This window comes from Corylus avellana, chromosome ca1, assembly GCF_901000735.1.
Source record: "Corylus avellana chromosome ca1, CavTom2PMs-1.0".
NCBI lineage: Eukaryota > Viridiplantae > Streptophyta > Magnoliopsida > Fagales > Betulaceae > Corylus > Corylus avellana.
In genome coordinates this window covers 30,468,719-30,479,667 of record NC_081541.1, presented here as the reverse complement: position 1 = coordinate 30,479,667, position 10,949 = coordinate 30,468,719, and the positions used below count along the sequence as shown (strand labels likewise).

The following is a 10,949-nucleotide window of genomic DNA, read 5'->3' as shown; positions in this document are numbered from 1 at the left end:
TGCCTACTCACACGTCAGGAAATTTTTTTCCCTGACACCTACGTTTCTGACACTCGACACGCGTCAGAAACGACCCGTCAGAAAAATTTTCTGACGTGTCAGACACTAGAACACGTCAGAAAACGCCTGTCATTAAAAAATGTTTTTTTTGTAGTGAATCCTGCTTTTGTAAGCACTATTGCTCACGCGGGCAAGAAGAACCTGGACTTTGCCAGAGAATAAGATGCATGTTTCCATCAATAATCCAATGATAATCTAAAAGGCATAAATGACAAATTAGTAACAATATTTATAGCCTTCCATGAAAAAATAAATAATAATAATTCATTGAAAAATGATCTAATTGATAACACATAGTTTTGATTAATTTGTTTACTTTATACCAGATGATACCAATCGAAAATCAAAGCTGTTTTATCTGCTTAATAAGAAGATCTCTTAAGGAATCTATGTCATACTTGAGAATAGCAGTAGTCCTGCAATCATTCCAGATTGTTCCCACCTCAAGTGGCCAGCTGAAAAACACAGAGATTCAATCGATAAACCATTACCAGCAAACTCTTATGAGCGATTCTACCAGATAGTAGCAGTTTTTTTTTTTTTTTTTCCCCAATTTCAATTGGAGAAGCAAGAAATACATGCAATATCAACTAAGCTAAGAAAGCAATTTATGGTAACAAATTAGAAATAAGGAATGTCATTTGCATGGTAAGTTCGTATAAGTCTGAAAACATCACCTCAATGTGAATACTTTAGTTCATCTCCCTTGTCTCAAAAAGAAAGGTGACTATTTGTCATTTTTTTTTAACTCAAATGAGAAATGCTACACACGCTCAAATACACGCTCCACAAAAGTTGAAGTAGCACTAAAAATCACTATTAGATTTTAGATTGACCACTCGTAGCTTTTGAATCGATTAATAATTTTTAGTGCCACATACGAAGGGTGCATTTGAGAGTACGAATGTGTGTAGCATTTATCAACTCAAATTACTTCGATTTAACTGTACTACCAAGTTTCCACCGAATATTGTCGCCTGTCCTTGCTGGAATTGGGTACAAGATATATTCAAAAAGTAATAGTCCAATAAAATGCTTTCCTTCTATAAAAGTTTTTATGGTGTTTTCTTCTCTAATAAAACTTGTGTAAAACGCAACTGGCAGTCGCCTACAGAAACAGAGAACATGAGGAAGGGGAAAATAAATATAAAAACATGAATTACAATTTTCAAATAACGTTTTACCATAGTTTGATGGGGTGAATTAAACCGTATTTGAAGACATATTCAAATGAATCCATAGGTTCAGAACTAGGAAGACTTACCCACCCACTGTCATGCATAGATTTGTAGGACCAAAGACAAGATAAATTATCATTAGTTGAATACAAGCAAACAAATTAATTACAAGAATAAATATATGATGTTAATATGTATCAGAAAGTTAGAACACTATGATCCATAATCAGAGTTATGAATATTGACCAACCTCAAGTCTCTGGAAGTCCCTGTGCAGGAACCACCATGGACCCCTTTTTGATAGTAATCTGAAAAAATGGATTAAAATTAGTCAACGAGCACGAGCAAGAAATAGCAAAGATCAAGCATACATAAGCAGAGCAACACTGATAAGCATCTACAAAAGTCTTCAGTAACATTGAGGCCAACAGTGAATAATGCCAACAATACCTAACTTATAAAAGTTGACTACAAATAAAAGTTGATATCATTAGTAATATAAGGTGTAGGACCAAAGATTAATAGAAGAACTAAAACAAGCTTTCGCATCACTAAATCACCAAGATATCAACACCAGGCATATGACAAGTAGAGATGTACATAATAAAAATACTCATCAGCAATTGAACATCGGCCCCTTGCCTACTGTCAGGATATTCAAAAAGTGCATATAACTTCTGGAATTAATGAAAGAAAATAATCATAGTATTGTAAATTTTACCTCATAAATCCTGCCACCGTTCGTAGGCCCATAAAGAGTGTCAATCCCAACCAAACCCCAGGAAGACCAATAATTGAAGGAGCATAGAGCAAAAATACTGAACATATTGCCCCTACTATCATCTATAAAATAAAATTAAAAATGTCAGAGAAGCAATATGTACAACCATGCAAGGACATCTCAAATAAGTTTAAACTCTGCATAAGCCAGGCTTACCATCGAGCAAGCTGCATATGGGAAGTCTGAAATACCAAAATGGAGACCATCAAAAATATAAGCCAGTGCATTCAAAGGTTGACTAGCACTGACAAACTGTGACAAATTTTTGATGAAATCATTAGAAATATGTAAAGGCGCCAACAATTATATCAACTTTAAACTATATGAAAATTAAACAAATTGCAGAACACAAATGTCCATACATACCAATACCCCCGTTTTAACAATTCCTAAAACTTCAGCATCCTTGGTGAACACGGTGGCCAAAGAACCAGAAGGAAGACCCAGAATTGCAGACAAGCAAATTCCAGTCCTATCTGGAAAAACATGCCACATCACGTCCTCAAACAGAATCTATCCAACTTTGTGTGCATCAGACACTCCAAATACAATGGAGAAGCAAAAAAGATATGCTTACCTTCAACACAAAGTGTGTAATGTCCTTTACAGTCTGGAAGTCACCTTTAGATAAAGAACTCGCAATCAGGGCCTACAAATAGATCCAATTTGGAAGTCAACAAAAATACAAACTTCTGTAGGTATCCTGTGAACCAAATGTAGCATCTCATAGTAAGCGAACTACATATTCTTAGAGAGTTGCTTGGAGGTGCTTAAATTCCAACAATTAAATGCAGCAAGATACATTTTTCCTTTTCATTAGAGAGTAAAATGTTTTCCAAAAGCTCCTTGTCATTTTTTTTCCATTCTTCAACCAGTTGTCAGACTTTCCCTGTGTTTACGTATATTCTACTGCAATAGTGTCTTATTTTACCCACAGCCAATCCACAGAGCTGATCATTCCAACCAAATAGAAATTGAATGGATGATAGCATGGGAACAAATAAATAAGAATGTCAAGAAAGCATAAGAAATCTTTCGAAGAAAGAATTTAATACCTGACCAGATGCAGCCAGTGCATCTGTAAGGAGGGATACAGCTAGCCATACTTGAATACATATCTGATGTGCAGCCATAGCTACCGGACCTTGACGAGCAGCCATTAATGTCCCCAATGTCATGGTTGTAAGAACAGGAAAAGTTCTTCCAAGAAGAAAGCTACCTAAAGCAGCCAATAATTGGTAAGCATAGCTGTTGAAATACATCTGAAGTAGATAAAAAGGTCTAACATGTATATCAATCGCTATCAGAATACCAAATGGTGAAACATTTCACCATCCAAAATCAATGTACTGTTCCATCAGCAAACTAATGTCAATTACTATCATAATAGCATAATTCATGCAAATGTGCAACTGACTGAAACAACAGTTTAGACATATGAACCTTCTAAATATACAAGGAGTAAGGATAGACTTGTTTGGGGTTTGTGGGGGAGGGAAGGAATGACATCCTTTCTAAAAACATAAGTGAAAGAAAACCAAAAAATATTGAAACATTGCACCATCCCAAATCAATGTACTGTTCCATGAGCAAACTAATGTCAATTACTATCATAATAGCATAATTCATTCAAATGTGCAACTGACTGAAGCGAAAGTTTAGCCATATCAACTGTCTAAATATACGAGTAAGGAGAGTTGCAAAAAACTATAAATGGAACTCTTACTGGGGGCTGGAGGAATGCCAGCCTTTCTAAACATATAAATGGAAAACACAATCAAACTGACCAAAAACTAAGAACTTACCAGATTTTATATATCCGCCAAATTGAAGTGATCCCATCTTTGGAGGCAATAATACAGCTCTCTTGTTTAATTGCCAGATCAGTAAGAAGGTAACAACGTATAAATTTTCTAGCATGATTATGGTCAAATAAGGCCAAAAAGAAAAGAAGAAGTAAATAAGTCCAAAAAAAGCACATACTGAGACACAACAGTGGATATGGCAGCTCCAGTTGCACCCAATCGAAAATAATAAATTAGAGTGGGGAACAAAAATACAGCTAACAGATTACCAATGCCTGCATATGGAACAAAACATGAATTAGAAAAAAGAGAAGCACAAGATATGAAGAAAAACAGAACTAGGATCTTGATAAAGTGTAAATTGGAAAAATAAAGGCAACAAATTGGAAGCAACAAACAGAAGTAACCAGATAAAGTTCACGCTAAAAATATAAGAACTTCTCATACATTCTTCAAAATAAGGTTCTAGAGAGTTGCAAACAACTAAGTCTAGAGACCAACATCAACTTCTTCCCTTTCAGTGCTAAACATCTTGCACTAAAATCTGTCTCGCTTTCTCTATCGAAAAGAAAATCACTATTAAGATGAAGGGCACTGATGCAGATGCCCAGACAGATACCCAATAATGGGGACATTGAAAAACCCACACATTGATTTCATTACTTTTTCGTTAAGTTCCCAAAAAGAAAGAAACATGAATACATTTAAAAGAGAGAGGGAGAGGAAGAGATAGAGTTACGCTGGGCGGGAGAAAATTAGGAAAAAAAGGAGGGAGAGGAAAAAAAATTAAAAAGGCAAGAGGAAGGGGGATTTGGCTTACATGCTGTTATTATGTTGTTATTTTAATCAACGGTCAAGATTGAATTTTTCAAAATATCTTTTCATTTTACCTCTCCTATTAAATGCTTCTAAAAGTAAATCAACTTTAAAATTCAATATTGATTGTTGATTCAACTACAACATACATGTTGTTATTAAAATAACAGCATGTAAGCCGGATTCGAGGAAGGGTGCATGCATGATATGATGGTGCTGCAGGGGATGGGACATCGGGCAGGTTCTGATGGAATACTTCCCAATGCAGGTTTGTGACGTGCAACAAGTGGTACATAAATAATTTTTGATGTACTACATGTGGCATGTCAATAATTGGCTTAAAAATTAAATATATAATTAAAATATATATTTTTATAAAATTTAATTATTGACCTGTGAAAGAATGTCACGTCAATAATTTTTGACGTGATAGTTTCACACGTCAATAAACTTTGACTTATGAAATTGACAGGTCAAAAAATTTTGACCTACTAGTTTGACAAGTCAAAAATTATTCACTTGTCAATTTAACACGTCAGTAATTTTTAACGTGTTAAAAATTGCAAGGTCAATAATGCATATATTATAAAACATTAAAAATAAAATTTAATTTAGCAACGTGGCAGTATCTACCACGTCAAATTTTTCTTATGTGTTGATATTGCCACGCCACTAAATAGTGACGTGGCAATATCAACACGTGAAAAAAAATTATTGACGTGGCATAAATTGACATGTCAATACTTACTGACGTGACAAAAATTATGGTACAAATCCGTTTTTTGTAGTGAAAATATACAAAGCCGTTGTTACATCAAAAGCAATACAAAGCCGCGCATTGTTACAACTTACATTCATCCCAACAGCTTAGTTGTTACATCAAAAGCAATACAAACCCGTTCAAAAAATGTCAAGGAAGAAATCAAATCATAATTGATTTTTCCTATCTATGTGCTGGCATGCTTTTGGCTTTCACCCAAAAGCATTTGGACAGACGTATGATATCAGATCGCTCTTTACTTTCCCTTGTGTACGTCTGCCTGCATCGCACTCCCTTATGATCATCGACAGTAATGAGCGGAAAAATCACACGGCGCATCGTTTATTGACTTCAACATCTTCCCATCATTTCATATATAAATTAAGGCTTTGCAGAGGCAGAAAGCATACGGCTTTGAAATATTTGATAGTCAGCAATAAGCAATGGAGAGACAGGTGGCCATTATCGGAGCCGGCATCAGTGGCCTCCTGGCTTGCAAGTACACCTTGTCAAAGGGTGATCTCCATCCGATCGTTTTCGAAGCCAAAAGCACCATTGGAGGAGTATGGACTAAAACCATAGAGACCACTAAGCTCCAAACTCCAAAACCAGCTTATCAATTCTCAGATTTTCCATGGCCTTCTTCTGTGGAGGAAGATTTCCCTAACCAACACCAAGTGTTTAATTATATTCAATCCTATGCTCGCCATTTTGATTTGCTTCGGCATATCAAATTCAACACCAAAGTTGTCAGCATCGAATATGAAGGCCCTTCAGCATGTGGGGTGGCGCTGGTGAGCCATTGATTAGCTCTAAAGGGAAATGGAAGGTTGTAGTAGAGGATTCCCCTACTCTCTCCACTGAGGTATGTATTTGCACATACACCATGTAACGAAATTAGAGTTTTCAATTAATTTCATGATGTTTTGTATAATTATTTATAGCCCACTAGGACATAATTAGGTGAAAGATTATTGATAAGGAGATACATATATAATAGTTGAGTCTATTGATTTTTCAGCACAGATCTGCTTGTCTATAAGGCCAACTATTCAAGTGGGGGTCGGACATATTGGGAGTCGGACATCGGGAGACTGATCCATTCCTAGAGAACACAAAAATTTCCGTAGTCGTCCAGACTAGGATAATGGGGGTAACTATTGGGTCATGGATTAATAACATAAGGCCCAATAGGCCCAAAGCCCAAGACTCCATAAATATGTTGGGCTGTCAAGCCCTCAGTTGACTTAGCCTAAGGAGGTCTCGGGCTCCTAGTCCGAGACATAACTCATGGGCCAAGACAGTCAAAGGCCGAAGGGCACATTGGTCATTCCACCATGGAGATATAATCATATTATCCAATACTTAGATCATCTATATCAATCAGGATACATATTAGTTAACATCTAAGCTAATATAGGTAACCGAGTCCTACTCGGACATCCTAACTTAACATCGTAGAAGCTGCATATCCATTTTGTGATCCTAGGGTACTAGGATCATGGGGCAGCTAACAAACCTCATCCATTTTTCAAATACATGCACTGTAGAAATCAAGGGATAAAGCTCCAAAACGTGTGGGAGATCAAACTTCATTCATGCCCTTAAATACAAGTCACCTATCAGTGTTAAGGTAATCGCAACTCTTGTTATCTTGGCTTATTGTTGCTTACATCTTTTCTCTCTCAAATCACTGACTTAGGCATCGGAGTATCCTGCCGAGAGACCATCGGGGACTCTAATCCTATTGTTTGTTTGTTCTTGTGTGCAAGGCCAACGCATCCTTAGACATCGCTCTATTTCATGGAGATTGTGCCACGTAATCCTCGGAAAACTGTGCATCAACACATGGGAAGAATACAAATCCATGACTTTTACACTATATGTCAGTAATTAACATACTCTTCGATCTCTATGCGATTATAAACTAATTAAGCTGGCATTTTTTTTTTTTTTTACAATTTTTTATTATTATTGCGGTTATAAATGAAACTCTTAGGCTGGGAACTGGGCACCTGGATTGCTGCGAAGAGCAAAAAAGGATATCCAAGTGAATGGTAAACATACTCAAACTTGTTGGTTTGAGTGTTTAACTCCATTAATCACAAAGTCTAATATAATTTTTTTGAGTTTATGAATGCAGGATATACAATTCCAGCAGGCTGGGCAATTATGGTTGTTACAACTGCTCTTCAATTAAACCCTAATACATTCGAGAATCCTCTTGCATTCAACCCATGGCGTTGGAAGGTGCATGCATTAACATACATAAACATGATCAAGTTAATTAATGGTTCTAAAATATTGTAGCAATTTTTCTAATTATTTTAGCCCCTTATTTATAGGACCTCAAGGCAAACGAGATATCGAAGCATTTCATGCCGTTTGGAGGGGGAATGAAGCAATGTGCGGGGGCAGAGTATAGTAGGGTGTTATTGTCCACCTTTTTCCATGTCTTGGTTACTAAATATAGGTAATTAACATGCCTCATTCTATACTTGCAAGTGCCAAGACCAGTAGGTATGCATGCACACACACTTAATTATTCTAATCCCCTATTTTCTTTTTCTTTTTTTAATTGATATATAGGTGGAAAAAGATTGAGGGAGGAGACATTGTCCGGACTCCTATGTTGAAGTTCAGGAAACCCCTTCGTATTAAGATCTCAGAAAAGCATATATAATTGAGCAATTAAGTGATGACAGCAACCAAATTGCTAATGCTGAATTAAGTAACTTCAATAAATGGTTTGATCCTCAATAAACTTGGTAGGCAATATGTATTTTTTTAAATGAAGCGTCTTTATATATATATATAATACATATCTTCAGGCTTCCTTAATTTGCCTGGACAGGGAGTAAAGATTTGATATGCTTGTTGACAATGATGAAGATCTAATAGCATTTCTTTGGCGATCTTCAGGCATCTGCTTTCTTTGGCTTTAGTCATGGTTAATTTCATTGATGCAAAGTAATGACTATCATATCTATTGCTCTAATTAGGTTTTATGTTAGTGTTAAAACTTATTGTATTGTAAGTCTGGGTTTAGAGTTGAAGTCGGTTTTAAGATAATTAAGGTTCAAAAACTTAGTTCAACGTGAAGAACATAATAGCTCGTTCGCAGCATTGATTGAATGGCATTCGAACGAGACTGATTTCAAAGATCAATATGCAAGCCAAAATGTCTAGATCATAAGCATGTTCAAATGAAGTTCGGACGAGACCATGAAGACTTCAAAATTCGAAAACCAAAAAGGAGTGAACCCATCCATATTGAATTAGGCTAAATTAGAAGACTCGCATAATGCTCCAATCGCAATGGCAATCATAGTCATCTCACAATGTGTAATCATGATGGTCATCAAGACATTACAATTTATTGTTGTCTTGTTCAGACGAGATTAGGTCTTACTCGAATACGAGTTAGCTGAGTTAGCATAAAAACTTCAGTTTTCTCTCCTTCTATATAAGTTTCATAAATCACCACTTTCATAACCTAGATCAAATGCTATTTTTCATTGTTCTTAGAGAGGTTTCAAAACACCCTTGAGCCTTAAACAAATTAAACATTCTCCTTACTTTTTGTTTGTTCAAACCACATAAAAGCGTACAACTAACAGAATTATGAATTGTAGCAGACAAGGTTTGGTAGTGAAGGTAATCCGAATAGAATGCCAGAGGTTCTAAAACCACTGCGATGGAAGGTGAATTGGTCGTTTGCTAGTGACTAGGGTCACAAATTGAATCTTGGGAGCTACAAATGTTTTGTAAGTAAGATATATCAATTTGTAACACAAATCTTCTATGGTAGCTACCTTTGCCATTGGCTTGCCCACAAGTAATTTTACTTTTGAAAAGTTCTTCAAAAGATATCCAGTTTGTTACCAAAATCTTTGTGTTGATTGATTTAATTTATATTTTCCTGTATTTCGATATTTATAATTGTTGTAATTGGTTTGGTAATCTTGTTTGTTAACAACTTGGGTTTAAATCATATATTTCAACTAGCATTAGAGCTAAGCTAACTTTACTTAGATTAATTTCCTAAGTGATACTTTGACCCCCCTTTTGTCAAAGTATCACCAATCCTGCTGAATGATATACCATCGAGAGCATGCAAGGAATCTAGGGTGCTATTGGTAGATATCCTATATATATAAGCAAAGACGGAGGGAGGGGGACCGGCTGGGGCCATGGTCCCCCCCACTTCCTCAAAAAATATATTTTAAGGAGTTAGTTAAAAAAAAAAAAAAAAAAAAAATTATACAGTCCCCCTCCAAAACAAATTGATAGGTCCTGGCCCCTTAACTCTCCTCCACTGTTGGTTCTTACTTCTTAGATTAATCCTGGGGTTTTTTTTGGTTAATTTTTCTATTGTTTGGCTTTGAAATTTGGTTAAGAATCTGAAAAGTTGATTTTTTTTTTTTCCTTCATAGAATGGCTGTCGGCTTGGAAACTTAGAAATTTCTGTTGCTCCTTGGAAATTTCTATGTTTTTTGTTGTTGTTATTTTCTTTATGTATGTATGTAAATCTTGGATCTTTTCTCTGTGAGGATTTCTGGTTCTCGATTTGGTATGGCCGTATGGGAATTTTTGATGGGTTTTATTTTGATGGGTTTTTATAACTAATGCCATTGAGAAATCTCTAGTTTCTCTTTGAGTTTTTGTTCCACCCATTGAATTTCAAGTTTGAAATCATAATGATTTAGAGAATTTTTTATTAGATCTAAATTTGGGGGAATTTTAGTAAGAAGCTAAATTCCTAAAATTAACTAGGGGCTTTTGTGTGTAGTGGATTTCTCTGCATGATTTAAGATCCGGGTTGTTAGATTAATAGGTTTAAAGCTTTAATTTCACTATTGTTTATAGTATGGACATAAACCCTAATTTGTATAGTATAAACTAAATTAGGGCTTTTGGTATGTGAACACTAATTGGGTGTGTTAATTACATTTAAAGCGTTAATTAAATCTAAACTTTCATGAGTTCAATGAAAATTGATGCCCATGGGGTTTAGGTTCTAATATGTCATATTATAATCATATTGATTAATGTATGTGAATATGAGTATTATAAATTTGGGGTAAGTTGCTAGATCAATGGAATAGGAAGAGAATAATAATTATAGGGTTAAAGTGTAATGTTTAACTTAGAGTCTATGTGCTGATTATGTTATTCATGTGAGTTTGTTCATTGTTAACCTACACATTCTTTATTTTCTAAAAACTCAAAATGATCATGTAAATTTATTTGTATATGATGAGAAAATCAAATATAATACTTTACTATTTCAAAAGAAAAAATGCACAAAATTTATTGGTGTTTGACCCTGGATTATGTGTCACTTATGAGAATATCATGTTAATCAACGAGGTGCAAAATAACTCAACGCAGGTCGCACTTTTTGAGGTTAGTACTCTAAGCTCAATTCCTAATCTAAGTAGTCTTGTAATTTGGATATTATGGTTATTAAATATTGAGAATATGGTTTGTTAGAATTTAAACATTTAATTGGAGAGTATGACACAATTCTAAGCTCAATTCCTCAT

At 35.2% G+C, this 10,949-nt stretch overlaps 2 protein-coding genes across 2 annotated transcripts; one reads left to right on the top strand and one right to left on the bottom strand.

Moving 5' to 3' along the window:
• Window positions 1-440: 440 nt before the first annotated feature.
• On the bottom strand, window positions 441-5,739 carry LOC132169691 (protein DETOXIFICATION 45, chloroplastic-like). Its single transcript, XM_059580686.1, has 10 exons — window positions 5,637-5,739; window positions 4,003-4,099; window positions 3,825-3,925; window positions 3,075-3,238; window positions 2,580-2,668; window positions 2,386-2,491; window positions 2,176-2,271; window positions 1,960-2,081; window positions 1,489-1,546; window positions 441-515 (listed from the first exon to the last, which is right to left on the bottom strand). Exons 1-10 carry the CDS (start codon window positions 5,737-5,739, stop codon window positions 504-506), a joined length of 948 nt encoding a protein of 315 aa, XP_059436669.1. The 3' UTR covers window positions 441-503.
• A 450-nt stretch (window positions 5,740-6,189) lies between these two features.
• On the top strand, window positions 6,190-8,225 carry LOC132167824 (beta-amyrin 16-alpha-hydroxylase CYP87D16-like). The gene is made up of 7 exons (XM_059578856.1): window positions 6,190-6,265; window positions 6,951-7,033; window positions 7,173-7,285; window positions 7,400-7,457; window positions 7,544-7,650; window positions 7,746-7,873; window positions 7,990-8,225. The coding sequence occupies exons 3-7, from the start codon at window positions 7,268-7,270 to the stop codon at window positions 8,081-8,083; spliced, it is 405 nt and encodes a 134-aa protein (XP_059434839.1). The 5' UTR covers window positions 6,190-6,265; window positions 6,951-7,033; window positions 7,173-7,267; the 3' UTR covers window positions 8,084-8,225.
• Window positions 8,226-10,949: the final 2,724 nt, after the last annotated feature.

Excerpts from the sequence above, each read along its gene's own strand:
- LOC132169691 (XM_059580686.1), bottom strand. The coding sequence starts at position 5,739 with ATGCGCCGTGTGATTTTTCCGCTCATTACTGTCGATGATCATAAGGGA. Across the intron at positions 3,239-3,824 it reads TGGCGGATATATAAAATCTG|GTAGCTTTCTTCTTGGAAGA; the intron begins GTAAGTTCTTAG and ends TGGCTGCTTTAG. Across the intron at positions 2,669-3,074 it reads CACTGGCTGCATCTGGTCAG|GCCCTGATTGCGAGTTCTTT; the intron begins GTATTAAATTCT and ends ATCTATTTGTAG.
- LOC132167824 (XM_059578856.1), top strand. Across the intron at positions 7,458-7,543 it reads AAAGGATATCCAAGTGAATG|GATATACAATTCCAGCAGGC; the intron begins GTAAACATACTC and ends TTATGAATGCAG. Across the intron at positions 7,651-7,745 it reads TCAACCCATGGCGTTGGAAG|GACCTCAAGGCAAACGAGAT; the intron begins GTGCATGCATTA and ends CCTTATTTATAG.